Source organism: Salmo salar, chromosome ssa11 (assembly GCF_905237065.1).
Source record: "Salmo salar chromosome ssa11, Ssal_v3.1, whole genome shotgun sequence".
Classification (NCBI taxonomy): Eukaryota; Metazoa; Chordata; class Actinopteri; order Salmoniformes; family Salmonidae; genus Salmo; species Salmo salar.
This window is the reverse complement of record NC_059452.1, coordinates 30,376,656-30,390,892: the sequence shown is the minus strand read 5'-3', so window position 1 is coordinate 30,390,892 and position 14,237 is coordinate 30,376,656. Positions and strand designations below refer to the sequence as shown.

General features: G+C 43.3%; 1 protein-coding gene across 2 annotated transcripts in view; it reads right to left on the bottom strand.

The window, feature by feature from the left end:
• Positions 1-14,237, bottom strand: part of LOC106562414 (solute carrier family 12 member 4-like) — a 52,809-nt gene that overhangs the window by 1,586 nt on the left and 36,986 nt on the right. For both annotated transcript variants that reach the window (XM_014127285.2, XM_014127286.2), the window contains exons 13-23: positions 13,856-13,974; positions 11,981-12,079; positions 5,346-5,465; positions 5,120-5,224; positions 4,757-4,925; positions 4,312-4,507; positions 4,011-4,180; positions 3,578-3,709; positions 2,996-3,103; positions 1,346-1,533; positions 200-333 (exon numbers count right to left, since the gene is read on the bottom strand). In XM_014127285.2, the coding sequence (XP_013982760.1) occupies positions 200-333; positions 1,346-1,533; positions 2,996-3,103; positions 3,578-3,709; positions 4,011-4,180; positions 4,312-4,507; positions 4,757-4,925; positions 5,120-5,224; positions 5,346-5,465; positions 11,981-12,079; positions 13,856-13,974 (1,540 nt within the window). The remainder of the gene's footprint in view (positions 1-199; positions 334-1,345; positions 1,534-2,995; positions 3,104-3,577; positions 3,710-4,010; positions 4,181-4,311; positions 4,508-4,756; positions 4,926-5,119; positions 5,225-5,345; positions 5,466-11,980; positions 12,080-13,855; positions 13,975-14,237) is intronic.

Sequence of the window (14,237 nt, the reverse complement as noted above, 5' to 3'; positions counted from 1 at the left end):
GGCCATCTACTCCTACTCATTCTTTCACCTTTTACACAACTCATGGTACACTCAACCCCAAATTACACTCCCCAAATTACACTCCCTAACCCCATAATGAGCCCTAAAACATTGTCCTAAAAAATGAAATATTGTACCACACAGACCTCTAGGACCAGTGTTGTCCAGTACAATGAGAGCGGCTGTTAGTGAAGGATACAGTTCTCGTCTCCGTCTGTGTTGCGTGGCGGCCCCGGCATGTTGAGCAGCACCAGACGAGCATCATGGGACTTGTTGACGATCACCTCGTTCAGCTTCACTGCCGTGTGCATCCGCCGCACATTGGACTGGTCCCTGGGACACAACCACATACAGATGTTACAAATGCAATCCAGAACATTCAATGATTTAAAGGGATCGTTCACCCAAATTACACATTGGTTTCCTTACCCCGTATGCAGTCCATGGACAACGTATGACAGCAATCCAGTTTCCCTGGCTCTGTTTCCACATGCTCACGTCATGGGACCGATATTATAATTTTTCACTAATCGTGTCCAAATCTTCCGAAAGTATCTACAATTGATTTTGAACCTCAAAAAAGTACCTTATAGAAGTTTTGAACATGATGCGCAAAAAATGTGAATATTGGTCCCATGATTTTAATGGGATTTGTGCCACAAATGCTAAAACGTTAGTATGTGGAAACGGTGCCAAGGAAACTATACCAAAGCATGGATTGCTGTCATACCTTGTACATAGACTGCTTACAGGGTAAGAAATCCAATATGTAATTTTGTAATTTGGGGGAACTATCCCTTTAACAATGCCGTGGAATAATGTTCAGATATCCAACAGTGGACAGTATGAACCAACTCAGTCATAAAGCAGAAAGACATCAAGTGCAGTCCACATACCAAAGCACACCCCACCCCGCCATCCAATCCATTGCATGGAATTTACAGACTCCAAGTGATCAGAATAACATATCACTAAAAGGAATTTACAGACAGAGTGATCAGATTAACATATCACTAAAAGGAATTTACAGACAGAGTGATCAGATTAACATATTACTCACAGGAATTTACAGACTCCGAGTGATCAGAATAACATATCATTAAAAGGAATTTACAGACAGAGTGTTCAGAATAACACATCACTCAAAGGATGAAGCATTCTCTGTCTGCAAGAGGAGATGAGGAGGAGAGAGTGAAGAAGGAAGACTAGCGAGAGTGGAATACCTCAGATGGGGCCGAATGGAGATTTTCCTAACCACGTGAAAGGCCTGGCGGTTTTCCCAGTCAGATCATGTGTCTCAAGAAAAACTCCTGGCCTTCCAATAGACCAACAACAAGTGACTCACGGTTTGAGGCTCATGAGTTCTCTGAAGTTCTCTGGTGCGTTGTTCCTGTTCCTCCTCTCTGCCTCGTACTTCTCCTTGGTCCAGGTCATCTGGATCTTTTCAGCTACAGGCTCCACCACCTCCTCCTCCTCGTCTGAGTACAGGCTGCCCATACGGATCAGAGAGTGTCTGTCCTTTACCAGCTGGGCCTATAGGGGGCAGAGTGAAGGGGATACAATGTCCTCATGTCCATACTAGAGTGACTTGAAATGCATGGCCATACATTGCTTCATTTAATGCTAGTGTAGATACTCTAAATATACAAAAGTATGTGGACACCCCTTCAAATTAGTGGATTTGGCTATTTCAGCCACACCCGTTGTGGACAGTTGTGTAATCGAGCACACAGCCATGCAATCTCCATAGACAAACATTGACAGTAGAATGACCTTACTGAACAGCTCAGTTACTTTCAATGTGGCACCGTCATAGGATGCCACCTTTCCAACAAGTCAATCCACCCTGCTAGAGCTGCCCCGGTCAACTGTAAGTGGTGTTATTGTGAAGTGGAAACATCTAGGAGAAACAACGACTCAGCCGCGAAGTGGTAGGTCACACAAGCTCACAGAATGGGACCGCCGTCCTCGGTTGCAACTCTCACTACCGAGTTCCAAACTGCTTCTGGAAGCAACGTCAGCACAATAACTGTTTGTCGGGAGCTTCGTGAAATGGGTTTCCATGGCCGAGCAGCAGCACACAAGCCTAAGATCACCATGCGCAATGTCGAGCATCGGCTGGAGTGGTGTAAAGCTCACCGCCATTGGACTCTGGAGCAGTGGAAATGCGTTCTCTGGAGTGATGAATCACGCTTCACCATCGGGCAGTCCAACGGACTAATCTGGGTTTGGCGGATGCCAATGAGAATGCTACCTGCCCCAACTGTAAAGTTTGGTGGAGGAGGAATAATGGTCTGGGGTTGTTTTTCATGGTTTGGGCTGGGCCCCTTAGTTCCAGTGAAGGGAAATATTAATGCTACAGCATACAATGACATTCTAGATGATTCTGTGCTTCCAACTTTATGGCAACAGTTTGGGGAAGGCCCTTTCCTGTTTCAGCATGACAAAGCAAGGTCCTTACAGAAATGGTTTGTTGAGATCGGTGTGGAAGAACTTGACTGGCCTGTATAGAGCCCTGACCTCAACCCCATCGAACACCTTTGGGATGAATTGGAACGCCGACTGCGAGCACAGGCCTAATCGCCCAACATCAGTGCCCAACCTAACTAATGCTCGTGGCTGAATGGAAGTCCCCGCAGCAATGTGCCATCATCTAGTGGAAAGCCTTGCCAGAAGAGTGGAGACTGTTACAGCAGCAAAGGGGGGACCAACTCCATATTAATGCCCATGATTTTGCAATGAGATGTTCGACGAGCAGGTGTCCACATACTTTTGGTCATGTAGTGTATTGGTTCCCAGCCCCAGATTAAACCTACTACTGAGATAAATCACACTTTCAATGGAGATTCTCCAACTGAGCATGCTTAAATACAGAAGACATCTGGGTCTAGGAAGCCAACTCAATATGTCCTTCTCTGTGGTCCACAACTATTGTTATGTATGTTTGGTCTGACAGGTGTAATTCTGTGGATGTTTGTTGATGTGTAATATGTACCTCTCTTTCTCTCTCTGCGCTGGACAGCCTCATCTGTCTGAGCATCTGAGACCTCTGCTCCATCATCAGAGTCCTTTCATACGTGTAGGCCGAGATGTCGCTGTCATGCTGAAATTATTAACATGGTAGTATGTAAATACCTGACCTTTGAATACACGAAGGGGAGAGAAGTGATTTAAAAATTGAAACTCTTAGTTGGATTGCATGTTTGACTTCTGGTATGAGGGACTTCTCTCCCCATCTCCACCATAATGACATGATTAGATTTAAGGAGGTTCATCTCTGACCATCTCCACCATCATTACATAATTAGATTTAAGGAGAAACATCTCTCACCATCTCCACCATCATTACATAATTAGATTTAAGGAGGTTCATCTCTCACCGTCTCCACCATCATTACATAATTAGATTTAAGGAGGTTCATCTCTCACCATCTCCACCATCATTATATAAATTAGATTTAAGGAGGAACATCTCACACCGTCTCCACCATCATTACATAATTAGATTTAAGGAGGTTCATCTCTCACCGTCTCCACCATCATTACATAATTAGCTTTAAGGAGGAACATCTCACACCATTTCCACCACCTCCACCTCTGCCTCTATTCTCAGCTGGTACAGGAACGTAGCCAGGTCCTTCTTCATCTGAATACTGTTGTCATCCATCTGGGCCACAGTGAAGATACGCATCTTACACTTCCTCCAAACCTGAAACACACACCATGGTAAGAATGGAGTAGTCTAGCAGTTAAGAGCATTGGGCCAGTAACTGAAAGGTCTCTGGTTCGAATCCCTGAGCCGACTAGGTGAAAATCTACCGATGTGCCCTTGAGCAAGGCACTTAAACCTAATTGCTCCTGTAAGTCACTCTGGATAAGAGCGTCTGCTAAAATGTAAATGTAAATCCTTTTCTGACCAACAAATCCATTCTTCTTTAGTCTCTCTCAAGTCATGGTGGCCAACAGCAAATGCTCCCAGAGTTTCTGCATTGATGTGCGCTGGACTTTACCTTGTGCTGTTTGAGCAGGAAAGGTAGCAGCATGAGCATTCCTCCGTCATGGACGATCCACCACACATCGATGGTGCCGTCTGTGAAGCGTTCGTGGTTGCTGGGGAAGAAGGAAACGTTCTTGGGCACCATCAGAGCCAGGTGGGCTGCTGTGGTACAGCGGACTGTGTCTGTGAAACATAGAGATGGCCAATGTTCTCATGGAGAAACTGGGATGAGGTTATGGTTTGGAATGTTATTATGGGAACGGGTCAGATCCATGTGTAGGACCAGGCTAGTTTACAGTAAATCAGAGTCTTACTAATGAATGTCTTCCATGCGCGGGGGTCTTCACTTTGCCTCCATCCGTAGGGCCATCCCATCACCACTGTGTTGTGCTTCATGCCCCCCAGGCCACATGACTGGATCAGGTGGGCAATGCCCTCCCTCACCTTGGACGCCACAACCACCTGGCAGAATCCCTTCACCCGCTCGATCTCCATCATGTTCTTTACGGCCTGACGAGGTTGAGAGCAGACAATACAGGTAATCATAAAGCTGGTAATAAACTCACTTATTCTTATTGGCGCAGAGGAGACAACAGAAATTCGATCTCTTTCTTATAGCTTTATAAAGTGGAATGTATAACCTAGTGAGGAAGGTAACAGCCTTCAAACAATCCTGAACTGATTCAATATAGCTACAGTACGGCAAAATGTATTTTCCTTGTAGGCTATCGGAGAAATAAGTTACAGCTCTATCCCTACCTGTTCAGAGGCCTGTGTTTCTCCGTAGCTGTCCAGGAACTGTCCCTGGATGACAGAGCCCACTATGGTCAGGCCCTTCCCTGCCTTCAGCTGGGAGACAAAGGTCAACAGACGGGGATACTTCACATGGAGGTCCTCATCCAGCTTCAACAGCACCAGGACCTGGGGCCTGGAGAGTAGAGGGGCAAGAGTGACAAAGAACATGAGAATCTACCTGGAAGTACTAAAAAACAACTAAAAAACAACAGTAAAAACTGTAGAGTGAGAGAAAGTACAGAATGTATGAAGAGGAAGAGGTAGTTATGCATATCTGAAGTTGGAGATACCGGATATCTAAGACTATGGACGAGGAAGGATATTTACCTCCAGTTTTTAGTGTGAGGTGGTCCATGCTCCAGCCGTAGCAGAGAGTAGCGCGCAGCACTGAGGGACAAACCTCGTATCCCATCTCCCCACTCCTTCTCCGCTCTGAGAGAGAGACAGAGAGAGTGACAGCATCAGAATATATACTCTGGCCTAAATAGCTAACTCATACAGTGACCCAATGATATACAATTATGATATGAGACGGGTAAGAGTCCAGACATACCCCTGGTACTCAATGTACTTGTAGATCATGCCAGCGATGCACATGGCCACGATGGCATAATACCAGGAGGAGATGAACATCAGAGCCAGACACATACTCATACCCAGAAAAGACAGAGCCCTGTGGGGGAAACAGATATACAGTAGTACTCTTTATACTATACTATTGGACGCATGAAAGGAGCTGCACCAGTTGTGGTCGTTCCAAAAAGCACCCACAGACCTTACAAAGCTCAGTACCCTCTTAGCAAAGAAGCCAAAAAGGGTATCATTCCCATAGTGCATTAGTTGAAAGAGGCACTCTGGTTCTCTGCCCGAATTCGCCCTGTAACACACCAATTTTACCTGTTAGGAAACCATCTGGTGAATATCGTTTTATGCCAGACAGAATAGTAAACGATGCTGTACATGCTAGAGCACCCCTGGTGCCTAACACTGTTACCATTTTATCCCAGGTGCCTCCAGGTAGTTTGTTTTTTAGTAATTGATTTAGCTCATGCTTTCTTTCTTTTCTCTTCTCTTCTTTTGTTGATCCTGGAGGGAGTGTTTTGGTTCAGTATGTTGACCATTTGTTGGTTTGCTCACAATCTGAGGAGATATGTCACGAGGACACTCAGGAATTGTCGATTTTTTTGGGCAGAAAATGGTCATAAAGTTTCCCCCAGTAAGATTCAATTATGCCGGTTAAATATTTGGGTCATGACATTACTTCTGAGGGTCGCACCCTCTCCAAAGATAGATTAGAGGCAATTAATAAGTTAAACCGCTGCAGGATTGTATTTATGGGAGAAAGATGGAGGCGAGTGAAGCTGTGGTCTAGACTGGTGAGATGTTCTGATATTGTGGCAATGTCTCCTCTAACCGTACATGTGCCCCATGTGGTGGAGGCAATTATTAAACAGGCAAAAACGGCTCATTTGATGCCTGCGAGACTGCTAGACTATCAGAACATTCTTAACCCTTCAACTCTTCTCCCTGCAGCAGATACCAGTGAAGACCATGACTGTGATTTAGCTATTGAAGCTGACTGTAGCCCTAGGTTGGACTTGAGAGACACCCCATTAGACAATCCAGACTTTTAGTTTTTTGTAGATGGGTCTGCCCAGAGAAATGAAAAATGGAATCAATTAGTTGGTTATGCTGTTGTGACAGTTTTGGAAACTGTGGAAAGTGCGCGACTCCCATGACACGTATCTGCCCAGGCAGCAGAACTATTTGGCTTGACTAGAGCTTATATTTTGGGAAAGGAATGCTCTGTTAACATTTACACTGATAGTAGATCTGAATTCGGTGTTGTGCATGATTTTGGAACATTGTGGAGGAATAGAGGCGGTCCAGCTGCACTCCAGCTGTTCCTCTGGGGAACACTAAGGCTGACCGCGCAGCTAAATTGGCTGATTACTCTTGGTGGAGCAGACCAGCCATGCCCCGTTGTACTTTCCAATTCCTTGCCAAATTGGCACATGGTCAAGACCAGATCCCAGCAGCATACCACCCTGCATCCCACTGCTGGCTTGTTTCTGAAACTAAGCAGGGTTGGTCCTGGTCAGTCCCTGGAAGGGAGACCAGATGCTGCTGGAAGTGGTGTTGGGAGGCCATTAGGAGGCACTCTTTCCTCTGGTCTAAAAAATATCCCAATGCCCCATGGCAGTGATTGGGGACACTGCCCTGTGTAGGGTGCTGTCTTTCAGATGGGATGTTAAACAGGTCTCCTGACTCTCTGAGGTCATTAAAGATGCCATTGCACTTATCGTAAGAGTAGGGGTGTTCACCCCGGTGTCCTGGCTAAATTCCCAATCTGGCCCTCATACCATCACGGCCACCTAATCATCCCCAGTTTACAATTGGCTCATCTCGCCCCTGAAACTATTCCCCAGGTTGTTGCTGTAAATGAGAATGTGTTCTCAGTCAACTTACCTGGTAAAGTAATGGTTAAATAAATGTGACAATTTTCCGCATTTAACCCAACCCCTCTGAATCAGAGAGGTGCGGGGGGCTGACATTGGTGTACAGTAGGTTTTACTGTGCTTGCAGGACATTTCTCTGGTGGTGGTGGGGTTGTACAATGTTTGATTTGCATGACTAACAATGTTGAACCAAACTCTGAAAACAAAATTGTTTAAACTAATTGGTGAAACAAGCCTGACATGGGTAAAGGTGCTTCCATTGGCACTGAGTATGAGAGCCAGATCCCACACAGTCACTGGTCTCTCTCCACACGAGGTGCTGACTGGCCATCCCATGAGGATGACTAATGCACCTTTTCCCAAGAACAGGGTGTCCCTGCAAGGAATGGAGGAAGACATGGTTGAGAATTGTGTCACCCTTAACCTGTTTAGGATAGGGGGCAGTATTTTCACGGCCGGATAAAAAACGTACCCGATTTAATCTGGTTATTACTCCTGCCCAGAAACTAGAATATGCATATAATTATTTTATTTGGATAGAAAACACCCTAAAGTTTCTAAAACTGTTTGAATGGTGTCTGTGAGTATAACAGAACTCATATGGCAGGCCAAAACCTGAGAAGATTCCATACAGGAAGTGCCCTCTCTGACCATTTCTTGGCCTTCTATAGCCTCTTTATGGAAAATAGAGGATCTCTGCTGTAACGTGACATTTTCTAAGGCTCCCATAGGCTCTCAGAAGGCGCCAGAACGGGGAATGATGACTCTGCAGTCCCTTGGCGAAAAACAGTAGCGCATTTGGATAGTGGTCGATCTGAGAACAATGACACGGGTGCGCGCGTGAAGAGTCCATTTTCCATTTTCAGTGTTTGAACGAAAACAACGTCTCCCGGTCGGAATATTATCGCTATTTTACGAGAAAAATCGCATAAAAATTGATTTTAAACAGCGTTTGACATGCTTCGAAGTACGGTAATGGAATATTTGGAATTTTTTTGTCACGATACGCGCCGGCGCGTCACCCTTCGGATAGTGTCTTGAACGCAAGAACAAACGCAGCTATTTGGATATAACTATGGATTATTTGGAACCAAACCAACATTGGGTGTTGAAGTAGAAGTCCTGGGAGTGCATTCTGATGAAGAACAGCAAAGGTAATCCAATTTTTCTTATAGTAAATCTGAGTTTGGTGAGTGCCAAACTTGGTGGGTGTCAAAATAGCTAGCCATGATGGCCGGGCTATCTACTCAGAATATTGCAAAATGTGCTTTCACCGAAAAGCTACTTTAAAATCTGACATAGCGATTGCATAAAGGAGTTCTGTATCTATAATTCTTAAAATAATTGTTATGTTTTTTGTGAACGTTTATCGTGAGTAATTTAGTAAATCCACCGGAAGTTTCAGTGGGTATGCTAGTTCTGAACGTCACATGCTAATGTAAAAAGCTGGTTTTTGATATAAATATGAACTTGATTGAACAAAACATGCATGTATTGTATAACATAATGTGCTAGGAGTGTCATCTGATGAAGATCATCAAAGGTTAGTGCTGCATTTAGCTGTGGTTTTGGTTTTTGTGACATTATATGCTAGCTTGAAAAATGGGTGTGTGATTATTTCTGGTTGGGTACTCTCCTGACATAATCTAATGTTTTGCTTTCGTTGTAAAGCCTTTTTGAAATCGGACAATGTGGTTAGATAAAGGAGAGTCTTGTCTTTAAAATTGTGTAAAATAGTCATATGTTTGAAAAATTGAAGTTTTGGGATTTTTGAGGAGTTTGTAATTCGCGCCACACCCTATCATTGGATATTGGCGAGGTGTTCCGCTAGCGGAACATCTAGATGTAAGAGGTTAACAGTGTTCTTAAGATACCTTCACCCGGGGGAAAAGTGTCTTTGCTGATCTTGGCAGGTGGAGCTGAGCACTATTTCAACCCAGGTGATTTCGTGGTGGTCAAAGACTTCAGGAGAAAGATTTGGAAGGACCCCTGTTGGAGAGTGCCGTACCAAGTTCTTCTGACCACCTCCACTGTGGAAACCTGACAGAGAGTGAGATGAGTCCTGAGCCAAAGGGACCAACGCAGGCCCGGTGTAGTGGCCCAGAAGTAGATGGTCATTGGAGAAGGAAAACCCTGCTGGGCCCTCATAACCAAGAGGACTGATAGAATGGCCACTACCAAGTGTTCTGATGAGTATGACTGTCTAAAGGGTCTGGGAAATAAAGCCTCAGTGTTCTGATGAGTATGACTGTCATAAGGCTCTGGGAAATAAAGCCTCAGTGTCCTGATGAGTATGACTGTCTAAAGGGTCTGGGAAATAAAGCCTCAGTGTTCTGATGAGTATGACTGTCTTAAGGGCGCATTTAAGCTTTTTTGGAAGCTTTTAAAACAGCTTCCAATGCAAAATATCATACCGCGTTAAATCAAAGGCTTCGTTAAGAATTAATTTAAATGAAACAGCCACAATAGGGATGTCCCTCAGGGGAAACAACATCTTTAATATAGCAATACCCATAGGGAAAAGTATACCAATTTGGCCCAAACATTATGGTAAAAATACAAGGGAAAGAAATTCCTATGTTGGTGGATACGGGTGCTACTACCTCCACTTTTGGTAAAGGTACGGGACTTGACTTACCCCTAGCCAATAAAACTATAAATGCTTATGGGATTTCCTCCACCCTAGTAATACATTCTGAAACAAAATCCATGCACTGTTCAATAGGACCAATGAATGTTGAACATGATTTTCTGTATTCACCCACTCAACCATTTAACTTGCTAGGTAGAGATTGTTAAATAAACTTAAGGCTACAATTTATTGTACTCCCGATGGAGTTTTTGTTGATATCACAAATGATGAGATATTAAACCAATGAGTAAGCAGGCAAATTGAACCACTCCCCAGGAGGAATGGGAGTCTGACTGCCTCCCAGTCTATTCCGTCTCAGGTACCAGAAACCTTATGGTCAGAACATTCCAATGACAGTGGACTGATAGGCAGTGCTAGCCCAGTTATAGTAACTGTTGATCCTAGAAAGAAACTCTAGTCTCGAGAGCTATCTTAAAAAGGAAGCTCCCTCCAAAGTGTCTCTCCCCTTCTGAATTGGCCGATGTATTTTATAATTTCGGCGCATTACATATTCCTCTCAAAATAATAGACATTTAATGAGCGTGAAGCAGAGAGTGAATATCCAACAGAAATGGGTAATAAATATAGAGTAACATTGTTAGGGTAGACTAAAATGCAAACAATGCCTTCCAATAAGGAGAAAGTTATCATGTTTGTTTTGTTTGTTTTTTAAACCTTACAATAGGGGTAAAAGCAGAGCATTGTTTGAGAGTGATCCGTGTGTATTAGCAGTAGTGATTGACAGGGTTTTTCCTATTGGGAAGAGTAGAAGGGTCCTATTTGAAGGAAACCGATATGGAGACTAGCATAGGTAAATAAAGACAGTCATAGGTATGAATAATTGAATAAGATACATTTTTGACAATTTTCAATTATTATTAGTCAATTCGATAGTTTGAATATACCAGTGATTTAAATAAGAAGGTAATGTCATCTAAAACAAACTTTTTCCATTACGAGGAACACTGTCTGGAATTGGAGTAGATCCAAGTAAATGTTTTAGTACTGAATATTGAGCTGATAAGTCAGCACCAACTTTTTGAAGGCCCTGGAGGATTTGTTAAACAACAGGTTTTATATTTTGACTAGTTGATGTCCCAGGGACAGTTAGTACAGAACAGGTCAATGCATCCTGATTGTGGTAAGAGCTATGGAAACAATGATTACACATTTAGAGATTTATTTACCTCTGGGTCTACAGATCCCTTGTGTATGTGTGTGTATTTTAGATTTTACAACCCAGAGTGAAGGGGTTTGAAAGGATGAAGTGTCTGGTTTTATGTGTTGGATTCCACTTACTTTAATATATGTACTTTGATTGAACCTCATTTGATAGTTTACGCCATAATCTAATGCTTACCTTAAAATGTAACAATAATTATCACAAAGTGATAAAAGGAGGGATTGTGAGGGAAAATGTTGTTGTCTGAAGAGCTAGCATTGAATTGTAAACAGCATCTCCTCTCACTCTATCTTGGTTCGTGCAGGTGACTGTGACCTTCTTCTCAGACCAATTGGCAGAATGCCCAGAACATTGTTCTGGGAACCAAAAGGAGTATCTCAGTTTCAAGGTCCCAGCTTTGAGAGAAGAAGCCTCGTCAGTCACATGCAGGAACCAATGTTAATAATGAATAATGTAAATCATGCTTATATGACTTGTTTGTATAGCACTATAAAAGGACTGAGAGGGAAAGCCCTTTTCAGAGTTTTCATCAAAGTTGGATTGAGAATGTGAACCTCTCTGGTCATGATAATACAGATTTGATTCATTTACATTGAGTTTGAGAGGTGAATTTCCACGACAGGTGCTATACTTGTTCAGCTACTGAAGCTTATTACAGTGAAGTTCCTTCTTTCTAGGTTACCATCAGAACACCAGAGAACAAAATGTCTCTCTAGCTGGAGTCTGCATAAAGTCCTCCAGTCAGTCAACAGGATATTTTGATAAGCTTCCCAATATGTCACCTGAGAAAGCAAAGTAGATTATTCAAATGGAGTGAAAGTGTACCCAACACCCACGCATATACAAATGAGTGTTACATCGCTCACATACAGTATGCACGGATACACAGCCACGCACACCTGTACTGTACTTACCAGTGGTAATATTTAAACCTAGGCCTCCAGTTGGGTGTCCGTAGTAAAGTCTGCACAGCACAGGCTAAGTTCACAAACAGATAGCACATCAAGAAGAACCTGTAGGAAAAGAATCACACCAAAAAATGTAATTCAGTTCAAACCGATTTAGTCATTTAAATATTGATTTGGAATTCCAATATATTAATTTTGCAGTTATGTACTTGTTGCAGGATGTATAGGCCTGGTAGTCTGCTAAAATACATCTCAACTGATGGCAAAACACAGAAGCACTAGAAAGCGCACTAGGTCAGGGGTTCCCAAACTTTTTCACTCAGGCCCCCCTTCCAGCATTGAGGAACATCCCGCTCGCGTGCAACGTCTATTTCTATGGGCACAAGCACTGTTCATGACACAAACTGTTCACACCCCTCTTGTTGGTGTAGAGAATATTTTTCAGGTTTAAAGCTTATTTCCTTCAGTCCTATACATTATGCCATGTCTAATGTGTATTCATGTGATATTTGTGTGACTCGAACATTACTACAAAATCTATGGGCTAAAAAACCTAGCATAAAAACATTAGCTGAAATGGGCTAGTTGATCTGGACATTTCTGACACGTTATAAATATCTCTCTAAGATATGCAATGACTGACATGACAAGAGGAACTGATGATGCACTACCCTATTTCAAAATCTTACCTTGTGCTTTTTACTATTACAACTTTCAACAGTAAGTTAAAAGCCGGACTGAATTCCTTAATATATATATATATATGAGTGTTACATCGCTCATAAAAATATAAAAATATAAAAATAACTGGACCCACAGTTTGTGAACCACTGCACTTGGTGGCCTTCCACACAAAGCCACTTGTGCTGATTGTGTACAGAGTGCCTGGCTGGAATGAGGTGTTTCACTTGTGAAGTGGTTGTTAAAATGCAAGTGATTTGATTAAAGTATATTTTAGCAGACACTCTTAACCAGAGTGACTTACAGGAGCAATTAGGGTTAAGTACCTTGCTCAAGGGCACATCAACAAATTATTTACCTAGTCTGCTCAGGGATTTGAACCAGCAACCTTTCAGTTACAGCCCCGCTAGGCTACCTGCCGCCCAAACTACTCCTCGGAGGACCATAATGTTTTTTAAACATCTGTGAGATGTTTATGGTTTAAAATGGTTTATTAACAGTGTTTGAGAAGGGAAGTAGAGTCATCAAGAGTCTGTTTTCTCCCATGTAAGCTACATGACTTTGGTTCAGCAATTCATTTTTTATTTTTAAATTGTATTTTTTACCCCTTTTTCTCCCCAATTTTGTGGTATCCAATTGGTAGTTACAGTCTTGTCTCATCGCTGTAACTCCCTGTACGGACTCCGGAGAGGCGAAGGTCGAGAGCCATGCGTCCTCCGAAACACAACCCAACCAAGCCGCACTGCTTCTTGACACAATGCCCACTTAACCTGGAAGCCAGCCGCACTAATGTGTCAGAGGAAACACCGTACACCTGGCGACTGTGTCAGCATGCACTGCGTCCGGCCCGCCACAGGAGTCGCTAGTGCGCAATGGGACAAGGACATCCCTGCCGGCCAAACCCTCCCCTAAACCGGACAATGCTGGGCCAATTGTGTGCCGCCCCATGGGTCTCCCGGTCACAGCCGGCTGCGACCTAGAATCTCTCGTGGCACAGCTAGCACTGCGATGCAGTGCCTTAGACTTCTGCGCCACTCGGGAGGCCCAAAGTTCAGCAAGTTCACCTAACAGACCATTATATGATTTGAAATAATCCCTATTTGCCTGCTTTTAAATAATCATGTTTGATGTGTGCATGTCTGCGTGCATGTGTGTGTGTTTAGTCTGTTTCGTGCATGTGTGTGTGTGTGTGAGACTCACATGGAGAGGATAGGGGCCACCATGTCCAGAGAGGCTATGAGGATGCCAAGCTCAGCGATGAGCCCTGTCAGTAACAGTGCCCAGGTTGGCTCCCCATTGGCCTTGCCATGACCAAACACCTGCACCAGGAAATACAAAAATATACACTTTATAAATACATTCTTTTTTTTGTGATGGTTTGTTTTTTATTTGTTTTGTTTCAGGTTGATTGTTGTATTGTAGCCAAGGGGACCGATCATTTATGGATTGAGTGGCCTTAAAGGCCCAGTGCAGTCAAAATTCCATTTTCCCCTGTGTTTCATATCATATTGTACAACAGCTGATGAAACTAACACTGTAAAGGTGGTATGTGAAAACATTTGATCAGTGTTATTTCCTGATA